Genomic DNA, 27,296 nt, shown 5'->3' on the forward strand with positions numbered 1-27,296 from the left:
TAAGTCAAGGTAGGGGGCGCGGTAGACAAAGGGATCCGTGTACGTTTTGATAGTTAATTTTTCGTTTCAAACGGAAAAAAATGAAAAAAACTGAAAAAATAACGCATCTGGGAGGCGATACAGGGCCTTCAAAGCCTGCACCTCCAGGCTGCAGAACAGCTTCTTCCCGAGAGCCATCACTGAACTGAACAATCACCCCCCACCCCACCCCCCTATTGCCACCACATCTACATCTACCTCACTATAATATATACTTGTATGTGCAATAGGACAGATGTTGGGACATGTGCAATAATGCAATAATGGTTCATGTGCAATATTTTCCGCCGATGTGCAATATTTTTTTTCTACTGTGACGATTTTGCAATGCTTTTTTGAACTGAATTGGATGGTTCTACAGTGTACAAGAGTGAACTATTTTATACTATTTTCCCCAATAAAAAATCCCCCAAATTATGAAAAAGAATATATATATATATATATATATATATATATATATATATATATATATATATATATATATATATATATATATATATATTATATATATATTATATATATATATATTTTTTTTAATCTAAGTGTTGTAGTATAACCAGTAGGATAAAATTTATCTGTTAAGTGAGTAGTTTGGTGACACTACACTCTATAAGAGTGAAGATATTTAATGTTTTTTTTTTCAATACAAAATCCCCAGAATTATGAAAAAGCATTTTTTTGTGTTGTAGTATAACCAATAGGATACCATTGATGATGTGTGCAGTGATTTTGGTGACACTATACAGTACGCTTGTATGCTTTCTACAATGCAGAAATGGGCAAAGACACAGCTCGTCATGCTATTGGGCGCACATGTCACATGACCAGAAACGTCAGTGGCCTATCAGAATCGCAAATCGCCCAACTGCGTTGTAGAAAGCATACAAGCATACACGCATACCCACCCAACCACCTCCAATGTACAGTTTCTTCCCCCTCAAATGTATATACTCTCTTTTTAGACTATTTTTGTACTCTGGAATGTCATAAATGTATAGATGTAGCAGTACTGTCTATCTGTATGTCATCATACGTCATTATTATGTTATGATGAATTGAAAATGGGGGACGACTATGCTTGCACCTCATGGTACCAAAGCACCTCAAAGGCGCTAAAAACAAAATTACAAACATCTCAAAACAAACTGGTCAGACTACTGCTTGACCTTACTCCTAGAACCCACCTCACCCCTGCCCACTTTGACAACCTAGGATGGCTTAGAGTAGACGACAGAGTACAGCAACTTGCAATGGGCCTGGTCTACAAGATACACTACACGACCAAGGTACCCATGTACATGTCAAAATACTTCCCAAAGGTCAGTGAATACCACGATCACAACACCAGAGGGAGCTCCACAAATCATGTTAAACCCAGATTTGGCTCAAACAAGGGACTAAACAGGTTTCGCAATTATGCCACATCAATGTGGAACGCCCTACCCAAAGCTGTAAAGGAATGTGAATCACTACCCACTTTCAAAAGCACTCTCAAAAAACACCTACGGGAGACTGCAATTCGAAACTGGCCCCTGTAAATGTCCTAACACAACCCCCTCCAATGTACAGTAAATTACCAAGTATGGTCTTGTCAATATTCCATTGTACAGTTTTGTTTGTACAGTTGTACAGTGTCCCCCACCCACCCCTCCTACCCAACCTCCCCCCCCCACTCCTACCCCCCCCCCCCCCCCCACACCCAACCACCTCCAATGTACAGTCCCCCCCCCCCCCCCCCCCCACCTACCCAATCCAATGTACCGTTTCTACGTCAAATGTATATACTCTTTTTTCTATATGTTACGATGAATTGAAAATGGGGGACCCTGATGTAAACAAGACGAAAGTCTTTCTCTGGTCTGCATCCCCTTAACAATTGTATGTATTGAGCTGTACTCTACTGTACCCATTCTGCAATCTGTTAATACAATTTTCAATCAATCAATCAAAGACCCTGATGTAAACAAGACGAAAGTCTTTCTCTGGTCTGCAACCCCTTAACAATTGTGTGTATTGATCTGTACTGTATTGTACCCATTCTGCAATCTGTTAATACAATTTTCAATTAATCAATCAATCAATCAATCAATCAATCAATCAATCAATCAATCAATCAAGGGCAAACGTCTCGACAGGAAGTCTTATTTTGGTGGCGGTAATGCACTCAGAAGGATGTGCCAACCGCCAATAAAATTCAAAAGAAGAAGAAGAAGAAGAAGAAGAAGAAGAAGAAGAAGAAGAAGAAGAAGAAGAAGAAGAAGAAGAAGAAGAAGAAGAAGAAGAAGAAGAAGAAGAAGAAGAAGAAGAAGAAGAAGAAGAAGACGAAGAAGAAGAAGGAAGTCTTATTTAAAGTTAAACTAGAACTACACAGCTCTGCGTAGGAGTGCATCAACCTACCTTTATCATTGAATCAGCTATTTGGCTTGGTTCCCTATTTTGTAGTTTTTGTGTAGACAGTAATGTACATGAATACCGATTGAACTGTCCAATAAAGTAACATATTACGGTAATGTTATTTTAATTTTGGTGGTGGCTTTGGCGCCCCCTCTTGGTGAACAGGCGGCACCGCATTGTGTCTAATCTCGCGCACAACAAGGAAGTGACAGCAGTGGTTAACTGACTCGACATGGTTTCGACGTTAAACTCATGAACCAATGTTTACAGCTCAGGTAAGTTGCCTGAAACTGAAAGTAACTTTCTTTTGACGTGGCTCTTGTCATAGTTTGTACATCTCATCCAAAAGAAACAGGCCAGGTTGCAAGTTTAGCCGTTAGCTAACGTTAATAATAGTAGCCGTTAAAACCAGCGGGTTTACTTTCAATGTAACGTTAATCTAAAAATGTGTTACTATTAACGCTAGCTAGCGCCGAACTAACGTTAGCCCCCTTGTCTGTGGAAAGGCATTACAGTACAAGCCTGGTTTTCGAAGTAAACAGAAAGCTTCAGATTGATATGCGTGAGCATTTCTTTTTTCACAACTGTGTTGGCTGACAAACAACCTAAATTCCGATAATAAAGGCCGACCGACCTGGTCCTTTACCTGTCGGGCTCATGTTGGTTGCCACAGGCTTGATAACAAACATAACCGGTAGGTAGGCCCTAAAATGACTCCTATCAACTCTAGTGCAGGAAAGATTCATCCTTTTATGATGAATTGAAAATGGGGGACCCTGATGTAAACAAGACTAAAGTCTTTATCTGGTCTGCATCCCCTTAACAATTGTGTGTATTGAGCTGTGCTGTACTGTACTGTACCCATTCTGCAATCTGTTAATAAAGTTTTCAATCAATCAAGAGTTTTCTCCCCAGGCCTCTAATGTTACACAGGTGGCAACCTCACCAGTGTGGTGTATGTCATTAGCACCAGTCCAGGACAGTGGGTTGAAGGGGCAGTTCACCCAAAATAAGAAAAGTTTCAGTGTGATTTGCTTAGTTTTGTAGATATCTGCCATGGAGATGTTTGCTGTCAGTGTGACACCCTATTACAATGCAGCTGAATGTCAATGAAGACAATCCACAGACCTTGTTGTGTGAGAAGTTTCATGTGGGAACTAGTTTCTTCCCAAGTACACCCACCATATATTTCCTACAAGAAACTGCTCACAACAAGGTCTGTGGATTATCTCGAGTAACCGGGTCACAATTTCTGGCACGTTCATAGGCGGCGGATGGGCTTAAGGTCTAGGTAGGCTGTATTGGGAACGCCCCTGACCCTTTATTTTTGGTTTCACGCAAACTGTCCAGGTTCTGATTTCATATACACACACACTACTAGGCTATACTACAGCGAGCCCCACTCATTTATATATAGTGCAAATTAAGTGTTCAAATGAAGGCATCCAATAATATATGAACCATTGTCTTACCTTAATGCAGATAAATGCGACGTTTCGTCTTGGTGAGAATTGAATCACAAGTTGCAATGAAGTGAACGTTTTTCGTAATTTAGATCTCATCATGCTTTGAAAACAATGTACATACAGTAGCTCTAAAAAGTTTCCACGATTTGATGAACTCGGACTCTCATCATGTCCTCTTAGAGCAAGCCCTTGTTTGCCAAGATAAAACAACATACAGCCTCAGGTGATCGCTAGTTATGCCTCTCCTCGCTTCTCTACAAAGCGATCGGCGGGCTGAAATTCAGAACACAGATGTTTGCTTTACTCTGCCTGCGGGATCAGATTCAGGATGATCATGTGAATGATGTGATTGGCCACATTATTTAACCTGAGCCTATGCGTGATTGGTTACTGCCTGTATACCTGGAATGTTAAACGCTGCCACAGATTGACACCTTCGTCGTTGACACCTCGGCCAGCGAGCCGGCTGCAGCACAAGACACACACTAGCCAGCAGCCTGCGCATATATATTATATACATTTCAAGATTCCGAGCATAATATTCTGGGTAGGCATAGCCGCCCCTAGCCTTAATATACGCACCGCCTATGGCGCACGTTGCTTTTAAGTCTATCCCAATGTATTATTTTGGTGTTTTGAGTACCATCAAGCGATTCAGCTCCATTGTATTAGAGTGACAACAGATATCTCCAAAACTTGGAAAATCTGGATGTATAGAGCACTGCAGGTAAGTGGCAAATATGCTTTTGGGTGAACTGCCCCTTTAACCCATTCAGAAGACCTGCAAGGAGGATACTCTAGAATGAGATTTCAATCAGTGATTTACAGTGAGTTGAGACATGCTTATTTGCCATGTACAGATCAAACTGTACAAGAGTGTAATGTGAATAATATACTCCATACTCCATATTGATATGGTAAAAAGTACACATTGAGGCTTTAAATAATCAGGGAATCCCTGAATAGGTTGTGTGTGTTGTGTTCAATTCATTATTCCATTACCGTGTAGGATCTGGGTAGCATTTTCTTAGAAGATAAAACCATTACATTATTTATATAGGTCTAACTTCACTTGGACCTTAAGCTGAGAGTTTTGATATGAAGAGAACAGTATTCTTTCTGACCTGATATTATGTCAAGGATCAACATTTTAGTTAGCTAGACTAGATGGGTATCTGGTGGATGGCGTCTCTGGCAGGGAGAACAAATCTAGGAGGACCAAGGTTGTGTTGAACTTTAAAGGGGTTATGCACTGCTATTCCTAGCACTATTTGGGCAACTTTACACACTTCCTGTGAGTCTATGTAACACATCTGTAATTTTTATTCCAAAAATAATCATTGTTTTATATTTCTAATCTTGTACTCAAAACTAGGGGTGCACCGATATATCGGTCGGGTATCGGTATCGGCCGATAAGTGCCTTGTTGACTGCTATCGGCCTATCGGCCGATAAGCTCAAATGTGCCAATAGCAGTCGCCGATAACTAACCATCCATTTGTGTAGCGTCAAAAGGCAAAAATTCACTCGCGACCTACCTGCACAACGCCCGCCGTCCCCCCCACACACACACAAGCTACTGCATCAAAGTTACTATTTATGATTAACAAGGCATTCGTTTTGTGGCATTAACGTTATATAGTTAGTGTTACACGGACAATAACATCAGCATATTATTATTACCCATAGCAGCAAGGCATTACTCCGAGTCCGTTCATAGCCGGGAGGCAGAAGACTAACGTTACTGGTGAAAATGTGATTTACGTTGGAATACTCCTTTGCCAACTTGCTGTACTTTGCTTGCAGGTCTGCAGCCATTATTACTGGATTAAGAATAGCCCCAACTTTAGCCAACGTAACGTTATGGCTAAACCTTTAACATTAGTTAACCCTAGCTTTCGGTTAGCTGTTCAATGTTAATAACACAACCAAGCGAATCCATCAGAGCTCCCCATCAACACCGCTCTGTCGGGAGGATGGCATTTAAGAAAGTATCTGCTGTTAAAATGACACAAACATTCGTTTTGTGGCATTAACGTTATTATAGTTAGTTACACGTTCAATTACATCAGCATAGTATTTACCCGAAGATAGCAAGCAAGCCGTGCATAGCTCGGTTACATTCCGTTGCTCATTCCGTACCCAACTACACATTCTGCAATCTGTTAATAAAGTTTTCAACCAGACAAATGTATAGAAAGGCTTTGTTTTATTATAAAATTTGTTGCAGTAAAATCATTGTGTCTCGTTTGGCCATCCTGTGGAGCGCGCTGGTCGGCGGGCACTGCCGGGCAGCTAACGTATTAGCTTGTTGTGGTTCTAAGTTTGACTCGCATTCGAGCAAGCAGATCAATGGCGGCATGCCCCGAAGTAGAAAAATGAATAAACGCTTGGTGGTAAGCAGGAGGTGGGTGCTAGCGGTGTGGCGTAATTGGCCGAATCGACTGTCAATCAAAATGGTTCCATTGCATTGGTTGAAAGCTCTGGTTGAGAGAATAGTATCCCGCTGCAGGCCGCCAGAATGGTTCCATTGCATTGGTTGAAAGCTCTGGTTGAGAAAATAGTATCCCTCTGCAGGCCGCCAGACGATACTGGGAGAGGGATCAGTGATACCATAAACATATTTCTTGATGTTTCCTTTTTTAAGTAAGTAAAGATGCCTACAAATACAAACACACATACAAATATACAGTAGTTTCATTAAAAAAATTAAAAAAAATTAAAAAAAAATTAAAAAAAATTAAAAATACTTATTTTTTGCCACAATTATCGGTATCGGTATCGGTACCGGCCGATTGTGTTAGTTGAACAATCGGTATCGGTATCGGTGGCCAATTTTCATATCGGTGCACCCCTACTCAAAACCAGCATTTTTCAGCCTCATGAAAGCAGGCTATTATTGGCTTGGCTCCACCCATACTAGCAGAATGCTTTGAGTGACAGCCACCCACCAAATAGCTCCGCCCATCTCCCCGTCAGAGATTAGGTTTCAGGTTACATACAAATATGGTATGTCATAAATATAGAGATGTAGCAGTACTGTCTATCTATATATATATAATATGTTACCATGAATTGAAATTGGGGGACCCTGATGTAAACAAGACGAAAGTCTTTCTCTGGTCTCCATCATAGCAGTACTGAGCAGTACTGTAGCAATACAAATATGGTATGTCATAAATATAGAGATGTAGCAGTACTGTCTATCTATATATATGTTACCACTATTTGTAAAAGCCACAACCACGTTACCATATTTGTAATAATGTAAATCATTGTGTCGTTGTACATATTGTGTATACACCGTTAGAAGCTAACATAGCTTAGCTTGGTAGCTATTGTGCTAACAACATATCCCAACGTCCGGCTCGCTGGCCGGCATGCACGCCCGACACAAAATGGTTCTCTCCTCTCTGTACACCCCCGTCCCCACGGGTACCCTGCCGGGGAGCCCATGGACGCGACAACGGCGGCAGCCGTAGGGTGCTCGAGCCCGCCGTAACGCTAGTGGTACACAATAGCTATGAGCTAACTAACGCTACGGCCGCCGCTGTTGTCGCGTCCACAAGCTCCCCGGCAGGACACCCGCGAGAACGGGGGCACACAAGGAGGAGAGAACCACCCCAAATCGAGCACTCATGCCGGCCGACAAGCCGGACACCGCGGTTGTTGTTAGCACAATAGTAGCCCACTGTGATGCACCGAGTGGGCCACCATTGATCAACATGCAGCGATGTGTAGCTTGCATGATGCGTGTGCAGTGCTTTGCCACACAGGTCTGAGAAGAGGACCTGCACATGATAGCAACCGGGAGCGTCGCGGAGCATTCAGCCTGCTGGCTACCTAGATCCACTTCAACCAGCCGAGCGTCGGGAGCTCCAGCAGCTTGTCGATGTGCTAATAGCCTGGAGCCAGCTAACGTTAGCTTGCAGAGGCTCCAGCACACCGACAAGCTGTGTAGCCAGCTACCGTTAGCTTGCAAAGGCTCCAGCACACCGACAAGCTGTTTAGCCAGCTACCGTTAGCTTGCAGAGGCTATTAGCACACCGACAAGCTGTGTAGCCAGCAGGCTGAATGCTCCGCGACGCTGGTTGAAGTGGATCTAGGTAGCCAGCAGGCTGAATGCTCAACGACGCTCCCGGTTGCTAACGCCGGCCCCGGCTGGTGCTAAGTAGCTAGCGATCGCTCCAGAGTCCCGAGAGCTAACGCCGGTCTGTCTGTCGAAGACCGAGGGAACCGCATCAGGCTTCAGCTGATTAGTGATCTTCTGGACAAACCTTCCACCCTGCAGGTAGCAAGAATGGAGGCGGGCATTACTAAAACCACAGAGCCAATCACATCACCGTGCGCTATAAACAGCGCCCTGTGACGTGCACCAGGTCGTCAAATCAACATGACCTGATTTACTAGAGGCAAAGAGGGGATGGGCTGTAGCTGAGGAATTCGCCAATATAGTATTTAGGCCCAAAAACACATTGATACGAACTCCTATTACTATAATACAATGCTAGAGACTGAAAAATGACATTTATAATGCATAGCACCTTTAAGGCGCCAGCAAGGGAGATGAGTAATACAAAATGATAAGTCTATATTAGGCCAGGGAGAGAGAGACTCTTGGTGTGTCTCTTTGGTATTTCAGCTTTGAGGAGAGAGGGCTTCTCCAGTCTCCTTCGATATTCAGCTCACACAGAGAGAACCTGAGAGCAACCTAATTGTAACTATTTGGTCGTTTATGCCAATAAACCTGTGTTATAAAGAGAATACCGGGAGCCTGTGTGTCGTATATTATCTCAAGGGGAGATCTGTTTACTTTACTTTAAAGTCATTAGAGTGACTTTACTTCGACAACACAGTGCAGACTAGAGTCTATCCTGATAGGAAGACAGGATAACTAACAGTAATTGAACTTTGAAAGTCAATTAAATCTAACAACGGGCCACTGTCCACCAGGCCTCCATTTCAAATCTTCAAGGAAACACTGAACTTTGTGAATGACTGACCCGCTCCCCTTTGTCCTCCGCCGTGCTGTATTCATTAGGATGCCTGTTGAAAACCAAGAGGACAAGACGATCGAGGTGCTGGGGGCGCCCCACAGCATCGACGAGGAGCTGCTGTCTCTCTACTTTGAGAACAAGCGTCGCTCGGGCGGAGGTCCACTCGTCTCTGTGGAGAAGCGCCACGACCGCGTCCTGGTGGTGTTTGAAGAGGCAGAAGGCAAGGACTGATTTGTTGTAATTCAGTATTATCCTTGATCGGCTTTTTAAGAGTCTCTATAAACATCAAGTGATTGATTGATTTGAAAATCTTTATTTATCCCCAAGGGGAAATTCAGATGTCCATCACAGCATAACAGCAATTTAAAAACGGTTAATAGAAACAGTTAATACATAACGTACACTTATTTAGTATGTGTTAAAAACAAAGATGGACAAATACATAAGTCCAATCCTGATGTTAATTTAATTAACTGATTACAGTCCACAACCCAGGTCCTCCAGTCCACGGCAGTTAGCCCGTCCTGGCCCTGCCTGGTTGTGGTGCCTGATTGCCACCGGCACAAAGGACTGCCCGAAGTGGTTTGTCGGGGGGGCGGTGTGTAAGTCTGTGGCTAAATGTGGACCGCATTGCGGTCAGCTCATCATGGAGGGGGTGGCAGGGGTTCTCGAGGATAGCATACAGCAGGGCTATTCAACTAAATTGTTCAGGGGGCCACATTGTCAGAAACCCAAGGGGCCAGGGGCCGTACTGCCACGGCGCCTCCCCGTGCTATGAATATATGTACACTTGACACAACACGCAACCACATTTTCACAACTTTTATTTAACTACATTGCAAAAGTAGTATACTTTTCAAAAAAAGTGCTTCATTTATGTGCCACATCTGCAACATCTCCTGCAAAAAGTGCTTCATTTATGACTGTGCAACAACTGCAACATCTCCTCTTCAACATTTCAATATAAAAATAAAATAAAAAACAAACAAGTGCATGATGTGCATCTGAACATTCTAACATCAACACTTGAACAAAAAAACACATTTATAGTGCAGCTGAGCTTATGAAAAAGTGCTTCATGTCTGCAACAACAGCAAATCACAGCATCTTATTAGCACTTATTGTCCACTCTTAACTCTCAAACATCAGGGGGGTGGGGGGCAGACAGGCCTAGCCTACATACACACATCTAATGAGAGCGATTGCACTTCTTTGACTGGGCAATGGCAGAGAAAGAGGGTTCATAGGAAGTGAGGGCTACCCGCAAACAGTGATGCAAATGCTCATTTGTCAAGGAGGCACGGTTGCTTGTTTTAATGGCATTCATGTGAGAGAAACTGGATTCACAGGTGTATGTTGAGCCAAACATTGTTAGCACAGATATTGCCAGCGTTTTTATTTTGGGGAATGTCTTGACATGAATACACTTTATCCAAAATGTTGTGGTGGATTCATTCTCAAGTGCCTGCTTCAGAGCAGATGATGCTTGCATGTCAATTATTTCAAGTTGCAGGAGACCTTTATCAATGTGAAGTGATGCAAGGAACTCTTGTCCTTTTGTGGAAATAGCAGCTACATTGGCAGATTTGATTTGATTTGATTTGATTTGATTTTATTAGGGATCCCCATTAGCTGGTGCGATAGCAACCAGCTAGTCTTCCTGGGGTCCACACACAAAAAAACACACAAAAACAATCACTATTGCAAAAAACAAAATTATTAAAAGTCAGTACACACAATGCATAATGAACCTACTGTAACAATTAATATAGCTAAAATTACACGAGTGTAAAACAAAAACAAAAAATTACTTTACAGTGTTAAAAACAATTTAAAAACAATTTAAGATTATTTTTAAAAGTGAATCTACTGTAAATGCAGCAGAGGTTCCGAGGCAGGCCATTCCACAGAGTTAATGCTCTAAAAATAAAAGATCTCCCCAGAGCGCTGGTTCTAGGACCTGGAGAAATGGGTTGCTCACAAAATGCATCAATTCTCTGGACATGTCAAATTCATCAAATCGACTTGCAAAGTTTTCCCTCAATTTATCAATGAAATCTGTCATTAATTGAGTGACTTTTGGCTCAATTGTGCGTGTTAACGTTGACATGAAAAGAAAAAAGTTTAAAAAAAAAATAATATTAAAGAAAAATATATTTTTTATTTTTATTTTTTTTTTATTATTATCATGTAATCTTTGGCGGGCCGGTCAGAATCATCCCGCGGGCCGGATCTGGCCCGCGGGCCGCCAGTTGAATAGCCCTGGCATACAGCTTCCTCCTCGTCCTCCCCTCTGCCACCACCTCCAGACTGTCCAGTTCCACTCCCACCACAGAGCTTGCTTTTTTGACCAGTTTATTTATTTTGTCTGTGTTGGTGTTGCCCCCCCAGCATACTACAGCGAAGAAGAGGGCACCAGCAACCACAGACTGGTAGAACATCTGCAGCAGTTTGCTGCAGACATTAAAATACCTGAGCCCTCTCAGGAAGAACAGTCTGCTCTGTCCCTTCCTGTAGAGGGCCTCTGTGTTGTCCGTCCAGTCCAGTTTATTGTTCATGAGAACACCCAGGAATTTGTAGGTATCCACCATTTCCACCTCCACCCCCTGGTTGATGATGGGAGTTGGGGAATGGGATAATGGGCTGTAATTAGACGTGACTATATGACAGGTAATAATTCATTGTTATTGGTATTCATACTCTTTCAAAATGGATCATATTGTCTTGAAATGATGATGAATTCCATTGTCTAAATAATTAGCACATATAAGATTGATCTTATATTGAAATTTAAGAGAGCTTGTTCCGGTTTTGTTGTGATATCACACTTTACATTACCATGTGATGTATATAGGCCTAAGTGAGTAGGTGTTAATAACCGCGCCTTCACCTTTTTAGCATACAGTCAACCTCCCAGTCACCCCTCGGATTCATAATACCAGCGTTCAGGCTTCTTCTCCCTTGACTCTTAATTGCAAATAAGCATTTCTTCTTTTTTCTTTACTTGAAAATTGCTACCATTCAATTACATTTTATTTGTGCAGCACACATGAAAACAAGGCACGTGGGGACATACATAGCAGGTCAAATACAGATAAAAACACAGCAAGGCTAAAGATGAAAAACTATGGATAAGATCAAAAGAAAACACGAATATCGTCATATTTGCAGACTTGCATTGAATGAGGTAGAATAATGTAATGGAGCTGCAAATGACAGTACTGCAACATGTAACATAATGTACATTATGTACCTTTTTCCTGTGGTTGATAAGTACCGGTACTTTATTTATGTATTTTAAGCGAGATCAGGGCAGTGTTTCCCAAAGGTCATAAAATAATAATGAAATATTAACCCCAATAATCTGTTTCTTATCATGAATCTCGACAGTCGCAGCACGGGTGTTGTCGAGAGGATCCCATGTTTTCCACAACGCTGAGCTGACGGTGAGAAAGCCCGCCTCCAAAGACCCACAGAGGCTGCTGCTTCGTGGGTTCAGCTCCGGCACTGGGACAGAGCTGATAGAACTCTACGTGGAGAACGTGATGGGGATGGAGGAGAATGACTACACCTTGTATCCGTCACCTGGGAGAGACCTCGTCCTCATCCACCTCCACCAGCCCCTCTCTAAAGGTCCAGTGAAACGCATTCCAAATGTATTCAAATGCTCCAAACAGGAACGCCATGTATGGATACCCTTCTTTCATGAATTGTAGGAGCCAAAGCTATATATTTAGGTTATTGTATTGTATGAATGTTTATATGTTTATTTTTATAACCTTACATTGAAATGGCATTAGGAATATTGATTGGATTTAGATAAAGTCATTGAACCGTCTTATTTGTCATAATAGAACATTCTAGAACATTTGTGATGTCACAGTGATGTCATGACCGAACGTTCTAGAACATTGGTGATGTCACAGTATGATGTCATGACCGACATTTGTGTCTCTATATAGTCCACAATTCTCTCAGCCAGGCAGTGTGTAGCTTGAAACAGGACTGAACAGATAGACTAAACAACATAGACTGAAGCCTGCATTTCTCAACCAAGGTGCCAAGTCTACCGTTTTGCTTATGGAAAGATCCGGCAAGTTGATTTACGGCTTTCCAGTGGAGTCGGCGGTGTCGAGTCGGCGGTGATTTTGGAGACTGGGAAAATACAGTTTTCTTACCTTGTAGTAGTAACGTGAATATTTAGGAAAATAGCTTTAGGACCACTACTGTAAAGAAAGACTTCGCTGTGGAAGAGAAATAAACCATTTGGATATCTTTGTTTTACACTGGAGCGGCTGTGGACAGTATTTTTCTTTATCAACGAACGTACTAACGAGTAAGCAACTTTAACCAGTAGAGTGGAACGTCGGCCCTCATAATAGTCTTTCCACTTTTTACTGGTTTCTGCTTATTATTAGGGTGCAAAGCCCCCCACAAGAGATTCCAAGCATCAATTCAGTACATTATGTAGTTTCAGATTGCTCTATGTTCTTTCTTTTTCATGCCACAGATTTTCAAAAGCTCCAAGCGAGGATCTCCAAGAAGCCACTGATCGGGTCCAAGATCACGCTTGAACGTGTCGAGCAAACAGACTCCATCTTAGTGGAAAAGCTGCATCCTGGCATCAACACAGATAAACTCACTCTGTACTTTGAGAGCAGCGGAGGTGGGAATCAGGACGTGAAGGAGGTCACCATGATGTCAGAGACCACAGCCAGGGTCTCCTTTGCAGACTTCAACGGTAAGATTATCACATTGCTATAAAGTATATAATTATAGTAGAACATGGAGTGTCATTGTTTTTGTGATACTTGAAATACAGTGGTGCAAAATATTGATAATGCTATATTTATGGTGTTGTTTTTATTTGAAATTCAAAATAATAATTTTTAATCATTGTGAGCATAAGCCTAGTATACTGTATGTTTGTAAACAAAGTTGCAGGCCCTGACTTTTCAGGCTACTTTATAACTTCAAACTTTGTTTGTTCGGTTATGTAAATGCTAGGGGTGTGGCCATTTCTCGATTCTAAGATGCATCGCGATGCGGACATGGGCGATTCTGCATTGATGCAGTGACAGAACATAGTCGATTATTATTTAGTAATTTTTATTAAAAAAAATGTACTCTCTTGCTAGCTTATGTTATTTTACAATGTAGCGCTTTGAGATTTGCTCCAACTATTTTAAAGCGCCCTACAAATCAAATATATTATTATTATTATTATTATTATTATTATTATTATTATTATTATTATTATTATTATTATTATTATTATTATTATTATTATTATATTATTATTAAAGCTAGTGCTCTGGTCATGCATCCACTCAACTCATAGAAAATACAGCATCAGGCTATTATAAAAGTATTGATACTAATAAAATGGAGTATTGAACCGTTTTTAACAGCTGGGTATCGAGATACCTTTCTAGTATCTTATCATGCAACACTAGTAAAGACATTTATTTTGACATTATGATTTAAGAACTTTCTAAATAAAGGTTAATTTATCTGACTGCTTGTATTAATTGATGGAAAAGAAGCCATGTGCAGTAATATAGATAATAAAATTGAGCATGTAATATATTATTGAGCTGCATCGTAGAATCGAATCGTGGACATCTGGATCGTAATCGAATCGTGAGGCCAGTGAAGATTCACAGCTCTAGTAAATGCAGTATTTAATTTTTTCACTTCTCGTACACAAGACACAACTATTCAAAACGACAGTACATAGTGCGCCTTTAAAATGCTTTGCTTACTTCAATATTAAAATTGTTACAGTGGCATATATCATTTGATCTGTTCATTATTGTTTTTTCTCGGTTTGCACGAAATGAGTCTGCCTCGCGAAGGTCATACTTCAGTGGCCATGGGTCACTTTGATGTCAACAAAAGAAAACATGGCAACATGCTATGTAAATATTCTCATATTTCAGCATGGGGAGATGTGTAATCGTCATCATATTTATTTTCTACCAAACTACACCCCCATTCGTTATTAGGGAGGGTGTAGTTCAGTAGAAAATAGGGCCTCCATGAAACTGCTCACAACTGGTTATCTTGAGTAACTGGGTCATGATTTCTGGAAAGAGACGTTGCTTTTGAGTTTTTCAAATCTATTTCTTTTGGTGCTTTAGTGCGCCATAAACCGAGTGCCATTCAGCTCCATTGTACTGGAGTGACGGCAGATATTGTTACGGCCGATATCTCCAAAACTAGGCAAATCACACACAGAAACAATCTGGATGGATAGATGGCACTCTTTTGGGTGAACTGCCCCTTTAACCTGAATAAGACCTTAACTGGAATATGGCCAATAGCATGTAAACCTAGTCAACCTCTGCATCTAAACCTATGTATGTACAGTGTAAAATGCGTGTGTGTCCCCTACCCAACCGCCCCCCCCCCCCCCCCCCCCACCTCCAATGTACAGCCCTCACCCAACCCCACCCCACCCATCCAACATCCTCCAATGTACAGTTTCTACGCCAAATGTATATACACTCCTTTTATGGACACTTTTGTATCACAAACAGTACTGTATTTGCAAATCTGATATGTCATAAATGTATAGATGTAGCAGTACTGTCTATCTGTATGTCATGTATGTCATATATGTTATGATGAATTGAAAATGGGGGACCCTGATGTAAACGACGAAAGTCTTTCTCTGGTCTGCATCCCCTTAACAATTGTATGTATTGAGCTGTACTGTACTGTACCCATTCTGCAATCTGTTAATAAACTTTTCAATCAATCAATCAATAGTCAAACTATGTGCATGTAAACCCAGTCAAACCCTGTGCATGTAAACCTAGTCAAACTATGTGCATGTAAACCCAGTCAAACTCTGCATGTAAACCCAGTCAAACTATGTGCATGTAAACCCAGTCAAACCCTGTGCATGTAAACCTAGTCAAACTCTGCATGTACACCTAGTCAAACTCTGCATGTAAACCTAGTCAAACTGCATGTAAACCTAGTCAATAACACCCAGGAGTGTTCCCTTAACCAGATATTCAATTTGACTGCTCTATGATAGTTTTGTCGAATACACTAAATATGTTTTTGTGTTTGTTTACAATAGCTGTGAACCACGTTATGACTCTGTCACACAAACTGGAGAATGTTGAGCTGGCGGTGAGTCCATACTTTGCCTTCCTTCAACCTGCAGAAAGCATCGCTTCAGCATCACTCGGTGCTAACATGTCCTCCCAGCACACTGCCTCGGAAGCTGTAGCTGCCCCTGCAGCTGTAGAACACGTAGCAGAGGTAGTCATGGAGGACCTCACAGTCCACAAAGAACCATGCACAAGCCACATCGCTATCCCTGACCCAGCGAATCTTGCCTCGGAAGCTGTAGCGGCCCCTGCAGCTGTAGAACACGTAGCAGAGGTAGTCATGGAGGACTTCACAGTCCACAAAGAACCATGCACAAGCCACATCGCTATCGCGGACCCAGCTAAACTGGCCCTGCTCGGCGCTTCTGCAGAGGACATTAAACGGACTCACCCAGACGTGCACATCCAAATCGAAGACGACGGCGTGCACCTTGCAGGGCCCGACGAACCGGCCATCCAACAGCTAAAGAACACCGTCTGGGAGTTCCTTGGAAACATTGCTCAGGCACATTTGACATTTGACCAGGAGAAGGCTCAGTTTCTGGCAAACGGAGAGGTGAAGGAGAGGCTGCTGCGGACCATGAGTGAACAGGGGGTGCCGGCAGTGTACACCGTGTCAGACTCTGTAGTCGTGGTGACGTCACTGTCTCTGGACTCCGTTAGCCAGGCGTGTGTCTCGTTGAAATCCCAAATGTGCGACTTCAGCATCCCCGTGGAGAAGCAATATGAGAGCGAGCTGTACTCCGCGGAGTGGTCGGCGTTCCTGCAGACTCTGGGGCTCTGCTCCGCGAGGGTGGCGGACGGAGGCGGGAACGTTGAGGTGTTGACTCTGAAAGGGATGGAGAACGAGATGGGGGCCAAAATCCTGAAGTTCCTCACTACGCCTGTCGACAGGGAGACCGTCATCTCTATGGTGCCTGAGATGCTGAGATTCATCCAGATCCATTGCCATCAGCTGCTGGCTGAAATGGACCAAGTATCTATAGTTCCATTAGAGGAAGGAGACGTTCGTGGTCTAAGGGTAAGTGGGTTATCAATTATAAATGATCAGACACAATTAATTTAAATTATTTGAAATACAATGCAGTAAAGGCTGTGTTACTTGGGTGATTCTACCTGTGTGTGTATATAGGGATTGCACAGATACACATACTGTTACTGGTTTTAGATACTGGGCTATTGTATCCTATCGTGCAAATTCCCACAGTAAAAGTGAAGTGAATGGATTGGATCAGTACTTTATGTCGGTGGGTCGTTCAGTACTCAGGATTGGCGTCTGCAATGAAAAAGTGGTATCCGCAGTTCCGCACATCCCTATCTGACAGCTGTATAGTGATTTACATTCTGCAATGGACCCATCTCAAACCCTGTCCTCTTTCTTTGATCCTCCCAATGGCAACTGTTGCTTTCCTCTGACAGTGAAGTAACAGTTGTGATTATAGGATCAGGAAAAGAGGGCGGGGCTTGAGATAGTTGAACCATGCATTTAGTTCATTTCAGCTACTGTTTTATTTTTTATTTCTTGAATTACCGCGATGGATGGGTAATTCATCATCCCTTCACCAATGTGAATGACAGATCAGGGGCCGGGCCGGAGCTTGCCAAATGGCCGCTGAGTTGCTGCAGGATGTCGTCGGCTCCATCTGTACCAGAACCATTACAGTAAACCGACCCGGTGTGGCCCGTTTCCTGCTTGAGGAGGAGGGCGAGGGCACCAGCATTCTGGCTGAGATGCAGACTAAGTTCACGGTCTACATCGGTCTGGAGAAAGTGCTCTGGGAACCTTTTCAGAATGAGGTAAAGTAAAAGTAGGACAAACCATAGCTTTTGACGTCTCTTGCATTTGTGTTCTTGGTTGAGGAATTGCCCATTTTGTTTTAAATCATGAGCCATGATTGCAATGTGGTGCCCACCGTCGCCCAGGTGCTGGCTTTGTTTACATAAGTCATTTATTGGATCGAAAATACACAGTGGCTGGCTGAGCCTGATGGGTAGACAGTTCTAAATAGCTTCTTTTCTTAACATAATGTGAATATACCAAAAATATAGATGGTCAGATAAAATCAGGATTGTCCCTTTGAAGAGAAACGGCACATTGACCAAATGTTTCTACCAAATGTGTGTATATTGTCTGCTTCAAGCATCCCAATTGCATTTTGTACTTTGACACAATGTACTACTAATTACCTTATTCTTACATTAGCATTGTATTCTTTTTTTACATTTTTACAGGACGTCTTTGAAGCTGCATGGAAGATGATGTCCCAGCAAAACTTCCAGAGAGTATTGTTGGATGGTTCTACACAGGACCTCACGGCAGTTTCACCTCAAACTGATCAGAATTTAAACCCTACTAATTCTTCAGATAGAGGTACTGTAGTGTTTTCGTTCATTGCACTTTTAGTTCATGTTCCCGTGAGGCTGTATTAGTAATTTATTACTGACGTGTTCACTTCTCCCAGGCTTGATAGAGGAGGCAAAGAAAATAGTCTCGGCGATAGATGGAAAGACGGATCCGTCTGTGTTGGACCCAGGGTTTCCGTTAGAAAAAATTGTTGCCGGTCTCAGGGTCCGGTAGATTTAAATCTACCGGTCAAATGAGAGAAATTCCGGTCAGAGTTTATTGAACTTAAAAACAATTGATAGTCGGGGAGTTCGCGACCCTCTCTGCGCCGCCCCCTATCTCCCTGTCTCCGGCTGTCCCTGAGCAATGACCGGAGTGTTGAATGTCCCGTAACTAAGACGGGGAGGACGTGACCCTCTTTGCGCCGCCCCTGTGCCTCAAATAGATCCGCTATCAGCTCTATCTTTAATCTTTCAAAATGTTCAGTTGCCATCGCTATTTGCTTTATCTTTAATTTCTCAAAATGTTCAGTTGCTATTGCATGCACTCATCTGTGTTTCACTACACACGAGTGCATGCTTACCAACTGTCCGTCTGCAACACTACTATCACCAACATCTAAGAAGGGAGATCCCCCCTTGAATGGCCCTTCTAAGGTTTCTCTCCTCCACACTGCCTGTGGAGCTTTTTTCCCTATTGTTAGGTTTTAGTGAGTTTTTCCTTACCTTCGCGTGGGGTATGTCTGGGAGTGCTTGCATTCTTTAATTTTTTATTTTAATTGTTTGCATTCATCTAAAAAATTTTGGACCTTATGGTGTTCTTGTTCTGTTCTTGACTTATTGTTATGCTTTCTTCTTGACTTATTTAAAGAAGACCTGTACGGCCCATGGGGACATTAACGTGTGTTGTCGGGCCTTATAAATAAATTTGATTTGATTTGATTTGATCCTCAATGCATGTAGATTTATAATATTTTAACTTAAAACTAGGCTACTTTTGCGTATAGTCATTATATTCCAAATAAAATAAGTCCAGAGACTCCGTACTGCTGCCGACTTTAAATCAAATAGGTGTCTGTGGGCAGTCGCCCGACATTAACAGCAGTCTGTTATAATCACATTTTTATGAGCTAACGAATTCCGTTATATTGGACATTTGTATTAATTATATCAAGCGAAGAACTGAGAAATTTGGCAGAGAGAGACGGCAACATTATCGTGTTTTTGCGTGATGACTCTCTCCACCTCACCTTGCGAGAGTATGGCGCTGCAGAGCAGCAGATTCAGCTGTTTTCTGGCTCTATCTGGGGACCGCTCAACAGCGCCCCCCACCCAACAGCTGAATTGCCAATGGCTGAATTGGAGTACTGCACTGTGCCCCTGCTGCTCCGGCTCTGCAGCTGCACATGCACTCGCAAACCCAGCACTAAGCTCTCGCTGACAACATTATTATACCTGCTTGGTGAAGCAACGATGAAACAAATGTAATGATTGTTTCGTTCATCGCATAGGCTATTTAATTTTAGCCTATTTTAATACAATTCAAATAATCAAATTGTGCTTAGAGGGAATTATTTTCACCGGACATTAAGACCGGAGAGATTAAATATGTCGGACTTCAACAGATTTTGCCGGTCAAATACCGGTAATTACCGGACAACGGAAACCCTGGTTGGACCAAGCTATGGACACGGAGGAGGATCTGTACACGACGGCGGAGGATCTGTACACGGCGGGGGAAGCCGTACCTAGCAGCCAGTCCGAGCAGGAAACCCACATGGTACTTGAAGATGCTCCACATGCCTTAGTCGACAGGGGTGTTGCAGGTGGGCCTCTGCTGGCCAGTGATGGAGCCCGGGGCCCTGACCCTAGTAACCTTGAAGAGGACGCCCAGCTGTCTCTGGCCATCCAATACTCCATGGATTCCACTAAGAGGTCTCTGGTTGACGAGGAGGACGAGCTGCAGAGGGCCTTGGAGTTGTCAATGGTCTGGTATGGAGAACCTTCTGTCCCTACCAAGAAGGACAAGGCTGTCCATATGTCCCTGCAGGACGCCGTCAAGGCAGCCAACACGGCCGAGATATTTGTGTGTGCAACTTACGACTGTGACCTAATCCGAGTGGACATTGCTCTCAAGAAGAAGGTTACCCAGAGACAGGTGGAGGAGAAGATGGATCACAAGAGCCTGAAGAACTTGTCGACGTTCCAGCAGAGGTGCCTGGAGGTCATCAAGAGGAAGCACGCGGTGGAGATCCAGATCCAAGGCACCAGAGCCACCATCTCCGGGTTCAAGGCCTTTGTGGACGGAGCGCTGCCCGACCTGATGCTGCTGCTGAAGAAGACCCCTATTGACGCAGAGATCCTGGGGAGTGTTCAGTGGGTGCGGCATGAGCCGGGTTCATCGGAGATGACCCCGTACGCGCCACAAGCCACGGTCCTCATGGAGACCGCCCGGAGGATGAAACGGAAGAAGATTGACATCTTGCTGAACAATCTGCCTCACAGCATCGACTTTGAGAAGATGCAGGAATTCAACGTGACCTCCGGGAAATCCGTGAACATCTCCAGGAAACTGCTGAGTTCATTGGACCTCTCCACAGGTAACGGGGACTTTGTGAGTTTATTGTTGTGCTCAAAGGTAGAATCTGTAATGTTGTTAAACAGCGACCTGTAGGCAAAAGAGCTCCGCTTGGTATTGTGCTTTGTTTACTTTTTCTGTTTTCGTGTGACATGTGGGTTGGAGTTTAGTATCTTATTATACTATGGATTTCTCCAGACCGCTCTTGGTTGACACATCAGAGGTCTAAACATCAGACAAAAACAAAACATGTAAACAAACCGCAATACCAAGAGGGGCTCTTTTGCCTAGAGGTCGCTGTTTTCTCCATATTATTATTATTATTATTATATCATGATAACAGCAACAACAATTATTATTATTATTATAATAATGACAATAGTAATTGTCTTTATTTTCCCCCAGACAATGATTTCAGTCTACTGTCTGGCCTGACAGAATCATCAATAGTGGATGAGCGCTCTGATGAGTTCCGGGATGTGGTGAGAGGTTTCTACGAAAACATAGAAGAATACCACAGCAAAATAAGAATTATAAAGGTGAAACAAAAAGACCTTCATATTTTATAAGTCATTGTCCTGTAGAAACCACATGCCTCCAAAAAAGTCTTATTTTAGGATTTGCAGTAAAACTGGTCAAATTATATTTCAATCTTTAACTCATTCTGCGCCATTGCTTAATGCGCGAGAGGGCGCTAGAACGCCACCGCTTTAATCAATGGGGGGACTGCGAGATTTGCGAGTGCCTAAAATATATCTTAAATTATAGCTATGGGTCTAATACACCCGTCGATTATCAGTGAGTTGCTTCCAGTCAACATCCACAAAACAGATTTTTTTTTCATCTGTACATTTCCGTTTTATACCATTTTGAATATTAATATAGTTTGGGTGCTTCTGAGTAATTCCAGAGAAAGACGCGATAATAGCGTTTTAGTGGAATACACTAAACACGTTGTCATTTTTCGCCTGATTATCGAATCTTCCTGAAATCAACGCTAGATCATCATTATTATCCTTCCTCGTGCAAGAATGAAAAGAGCCCTGGACCGCGGCGCCCCCCCCCCACCTCCTGCACCCAACGGCACACAGCCACACACACACAGACGGCGTCGATCGGGGTAGAAATAAATATCAGATCAACGATCAAATTTATATATAGTGTTCTTACCTTGTATCTGATGTAATGCAAAATAAATAATCCAATTATCTGATCGCCATTCCAAATACTGCTCGTGGAGGTCCGTCTCACATTACCGACCGTTGCATATGAACGGGCGGGCGGGGTGACTGTTCCATGCCATAGTTGTTGAGGCCTACCTCGCCTGAGTATTTAAACCCCGCCCGCACGGCTCGGATTGTCCCAGAAAAGAAACTACACCATTCCCAATGGAGTGCAATACCAGCTGGTAGGCGGTGGTATTTGCCCTTTTGCGAGCTCAGACCCATTCCCACTGATAACATCAGGCTGGATGGATGAAAATGAATGGATATAACTAATAAAAGAAATAACGATTAAAACCAGACTTTTCTCGTGATTGGCGCAGAATGAGTTAAGATTTTAGGACATTTTAATTCCTAAAATGGTCATAATGATGATGATAATAATGTATCATCATCCATGCACCTCACCACCTTTTGAAATATGTAATAATGATGTACTTTGTCAGGTTGAGAAGCTCACTAATAGCCTGCTGTACAATCAGTACAAGCTGAAGAAAGTCAGCATAACCCAGAGCGCCACGGAAAAGGAGATCGAGCAGACTCTGTACCACGGCACGAGCGAAGCAAGTGTGAAGGAGATATGCATTCATGGGTTCAACAGGAGCTTCTGTGGAAAGAACGGTATGGTCCTTGACTTCTACACCTCTTGTCTGAATGGACCCATCTCAAATCCCACCCTTTTCCTTGATCCTCTAATCACAACTGTCCAGGGTATCTGCAGGGTATTAAAAGGTCTTAAAAAGTATTGAATTCATAAGATTTAAGGCCTTAGCTAGTATGGTCGTAAATGTGTATAACATTTAGCTCCAAGTGGTATTTAAAAGGTCTTAAAACATCTTAAATGTAAGTTGTTGAAACCTGCAGATACCCTGTTGTCGCCTCCCTAGCGTATCTTGTGACGCGTCGAGCATCCCTACCAATATGACGCAATGATATAAACACATTGGCCACGCTTGTCCTGTTATGCAATTTAGAATCACCTGTTTGCCTACCAAGATGTCTGCGACAATGTATTGTATCTTGTTTATACTGTATGTGGAATTGTCTTTTATCTTTGCGATTACAGGTGCAGCTCATACATTTGAATATCGTGGAATATTTATTTCAGTAATTCAATTCAAGTTAAACAATCATATACTATAGATTCATTACACACAAAGTGAAATATTTCAAGCCTTTATTTGTTATCATTTAGATAATTATGGCTTACAGCTAATGAAAACCCAATTAAGTATAAAGATTTTAATATTTGAAAAAGTTCAATATTGTAGACGGTGTAGACGGTGTCACACTCTAGTCGGATAATTAAACTGAAAACACCTGCAAAGATTTCCTGAGCCTTTAGACTGTCTCAGTCTGGTTCAGAGGGCTACACAATCATGGGGAAGACTGACTGCTGACTTTTCCACGATATTCAAATGTATTGAGCTGCACCTGTATATTGGAGGATATCAGATGAGACTTTGCTGACTGGTAATGGCTTCTCTCCACAGCGACCGTGTACGGCCAGGGGGTGTATTTTGCCGTGAAATCCGCTGTGTGTGTCCATGACACGTACTCTCCTCCAAATGCATACGGACACAAGTTTGTGTTTGTGACCAAGGTTTTAACAGGAGACTACGCCAAAGGCCTTCCCTCGATGAAGACGGCCCCTTTGAAGGAGTGCTACGACATTCCCCTCAGATACGACAGTGTGACGGACAACATTAGTAATCCCTCGCTCTTTGTCATCTTCAACGACACGCAGGCATATGCGGAGTACCTCATTACATGTCAGAGAGTCAACCAGACTAGAAACCCTATCTAGAACTTTTTTCTGGTTTGTAAGTGCAACCTATACAAAAAGGGCTAATATGGATATATATTATATACTGTCCGCTGTTTGTTATTTTTGCTTTTTATTATTATTATTGTTTTTTGTTCCCTCATGGAATGTATATGCTTTCATTTTGATCAATCCAACATTATGGGAAATGCGCTTACGGTCTTATCCAGAGTCAGACAAGAAGAGAGGAAGTTGGTATCCATCTTCTTGTCTCAGTTCGGTTCAGTTCAGTTCAGAGTTTTTATTTGCCACATGGAATCAATACAATCAGAGTTTCTTCATTACACAATCATAAATATCATTCCATGGACAAAAGGAGCAGGAAGAAGAATAAATCTTATAGTTACCTGCCCCTTATTCCTAAACTAAACAAGTATTTACTTAACCCATTCTCCGCCAATCACGTGTTAAGGTGGGTTTCTCCGCCATGCGTTGTCTGCCAATCACGCCGTAAGGCGTGTTTGAGATCAATATTTCATATTTTCGTCATGGTATTCATATTTCACCCACAGAGTCTTGGGTGATGCTGTCTGAGCCATCACAACTCTGCAACGCTTCAATACCGCCACCTCATGGCCGATCGACGAGTTGCCAAACCGGAAGTGCCCATTGTAGCTCGGTCCGTCCCCTATTTTCGTCCGGCCACTCGTTTATCGTCCCGGGGCTCAATACAGACACCGTCGATATGGATCTTTGCCATAACTCGATAATCAACATGATTTGGACGTGTATTAATAATATACAAACCGGAAATGGATCGCATCGATCAACATCCCATAATTCGGATCTGTTTGCTCCACTCTCATCACCCAACGCTACGAGGAGACTGGGGTGAGTTTCAGCGTTTTTCTTTATAATTTTCGATACAAACTGCTCTGATCAATATATCACCCATACTACATAATTCATTTAACGTCGGTCATTGAATTATAAACGACCCCCCCCCCCCCCCCCCCTCCGTTCACCCGCAGATGATCAGTCAAGACGTTTAGGACCATGTACAGTTGAAATTTTTAATATAACGTTGATCGGTATCAAACTGCATTTGATAATCTATATGTATTTATGCCTTTATCTCACGTTCTATGAAATACTGCAGAAAACGATAAAGACATATTTATACTTAGTATGAATGTGTGAATGAAAAAGTAAAACGTTCCTACATCCTGAACGATAGATAATTGATGTTGAATGGGCCATAGTAATGTCAATTTAGCAATACAATTTAAAAAGTTATAGCCCTGCAAAGAAGGTGAACATCTCCATAGACAAATAGCGCTGGCAGAGGATGATTTAGGATGATCAAAGTGGTTGCAGAGAATGGGTTAATGGTCGGCGTACAACCTAATTTACACAAAATAATAATGTATACCATTATACAAGAAACATACAATCCAGTTAAACAAGAAAAAATATTAAATAATAATAATATTAACCCATTCTCCGCCATTGACAGATTAAGACGTCATTCCTCGCCATGCTTAATCTGCCAATGACGGATTACGCAGTCATCGAGATCAATATTTAAAATTTTCGTCATGGTATTCACATTTCACCCACGAAGTCATGACTGGTGCTGTAGATCTCCACTCAACTCTCCAGCGCTTCAATACCGCCACCTGGTGGCCGATCGGCGAGTTGCCAAACCGGAAGTGGGGCCGGAAGTGCTTGGTGTCACCCCTATTCCGTCCGCCACTCGCGATTCTGGACACACTGGATAATCGATCCGTTGCCATAACTCGATAAACAACGTTATTTGGACATATATAGTATTATACAACCCGTAAATGGTTCATCTAGAATAGATCAACATCCCATAATGGCGATCTTTTTGCTCCACGCTGATCACCCAACGGTAAGAGGAAGCTGTGGTGAGTTTCAGCGTTTTTGATTATTATTAACCATACAAACTGCTCTAATCTATATATCACCCATACAACATGAATCATTTAACGTCGGTCATTGCATTATAAACGACCCCCCCCCCCCCCCCCCCCCTCCGGTCAACATCAGATGATAAGTCATAATGTCTAGGATCATGTACAGTTGAAATTTTTAATCTGGCGTCAATCGCTATCAAACTGCATTTGATGATCTTATATATGCATAAATGGCTATATCTCACGTTCTATGAAATACAGCAGAAAACAAAAACATTTATACTCTAGACAGTATTTTAGTATGAATGAAAAAGTAAAACATTCCTACATCCTGAACGATAGATAATTGATGTTGAATGGGCCATAGTAATGTCAATTTAGCAATACAATTTAAAAAGTTATAGCCCTGCAAAGAAGGTGAACATCTCCATAGACAAATAAAGCTGGCAGAGGACGGTTTAGGACGAATCAAAGTGGTGGCGGAGAATGGGTTAATAAAGAATAAAAGAGACAAAAATATATTTCTCACTTCAGATCACATTTTATTTTCATACTGACATAAATATTTTTTTTTAATATATTTTTTTTAAATTGATAACTGGAGAAGACTGAGCGCATTTCCCATGATGTTGACGTGTTCCTTTTTACCCCTCAACCTCTCCTCTACACTCTTGTTTTTTTTTTTTTTAAAGAAAAATAATCTGTCACATGTCTTACACCAATGTGTATCTAATGTGCACAGAGCATGTCGGCCTCCTAGGTTGACATCGTTCAGTCTACTCATTCCATGCAATGTAAGAAGGGCAAAGCGGGCTGAATGATAATCCAGAAGGCTCACATGCTTAGTGTTTTTTTTATTTATTGAATTATTATTATGAAATAAGTCTGCAAATGTTTTTGTTTCATCGTTTCTATTATCTGACTACTGACTTATTAAATAAATACATAATGCATATTATGTCTTCAACCGACCAAGTGTCTTCTCTTTATTTTTAGGGAAAAGCTCCTCATGAGAATATTTTAACTGTACTTTTAATTTTCATTAATGGAGGGCAGTGATTGTTTATTCTGTTTTTGAGGGAAGCAAAGTATCAAGGTTTCTTTTTTTCTTTTTATTTAACCAGGCAGGTCAATTAACAGATTCTTATTTACAATGACGGCCTGGTGAGCGGACAAAGGGCCTCTTGAAGGGTAAACGGAAAGGGGACAAAAATAAATAAATTAAATAAAATAGAAAAGAGACAGACGATATATACAGCACAGAGGTAAGATATACTTAAAATACATATCAAATAAACAACCAAATCAAATTACCAGATTTATGGAGATTTATCGGGATTCAAGATAAATTGGCCGAAGTCGGCTTTCCTTCCACTTAACGCCCCTGCAAAAAAAGATATAACCCTCCCAGGAGATGTTTGGGA

General features: G+C 42.1%; 1 protein-coding gene across 4 annotated transcripts; it reads left to right on the plus strand.

The window, feature by feature from the left end:
• The first annotated feature begins 2,642 nt into the window (after positions 1-2,642).
• LOC311226325 (protein mono-ADP-ribosyltransferase PARP10-like) lies at positions 2,643-26,843 on the plus strand. Of its 4 annotated transcripts, none has more exons than XM_084311744.1 (11): positions 2,643-2,708; positions 8,941-9,116; positions 12,287-12,529; positions 13,407-13,637; positions 15,990-17,044; positions 17,602-17,820; positions 18,256-18,394; positions 19,992-20,966; positions 21,350-21,483; positions 22,614-22,788; positions 23,661-26,843. In XM_084311744.1, exons 1-11 carry the CDS (start codon positions 2,686-2,688, stop codon positions 23,972-23,974), a joined length of 3,684 nt encoding a protein of 1,227 aa, XP_084167870.1. In that variant the 5' UTR covers positions 2,643-2,685; the 3' UTR covers positions 23,975-26,843. The 4 variants fall into 4 exon arrangements, with proteins under 4 accessions (XP_084167870.1, XP_084167872.1, XP_084167873.1 ...); XM_084311746.1 differs by having other exon boundaries at positions 21,350-21,426; XM_084311747.1 differs by having other exon boundaries at positions 16,077-17,044.
• The last annotated feature ends 453 nt before the right edge of the window (positions 26,844-27,296 follow it).

The sequence above is a fragment of the Notolepis coatsorum genome (assembly GCF_963971535.1).
Source record: "Notolepis coatsorum genome assembly, chromosome: 4".
In the NCBI taxonomy this organism is placed as follows: domain Eukaryota; kingdom Metazoa; phylum Chordata; class Actinopteri; order Aulopiformes; family Paralepididae; genus Notolepis; species Notolepis coatsorum.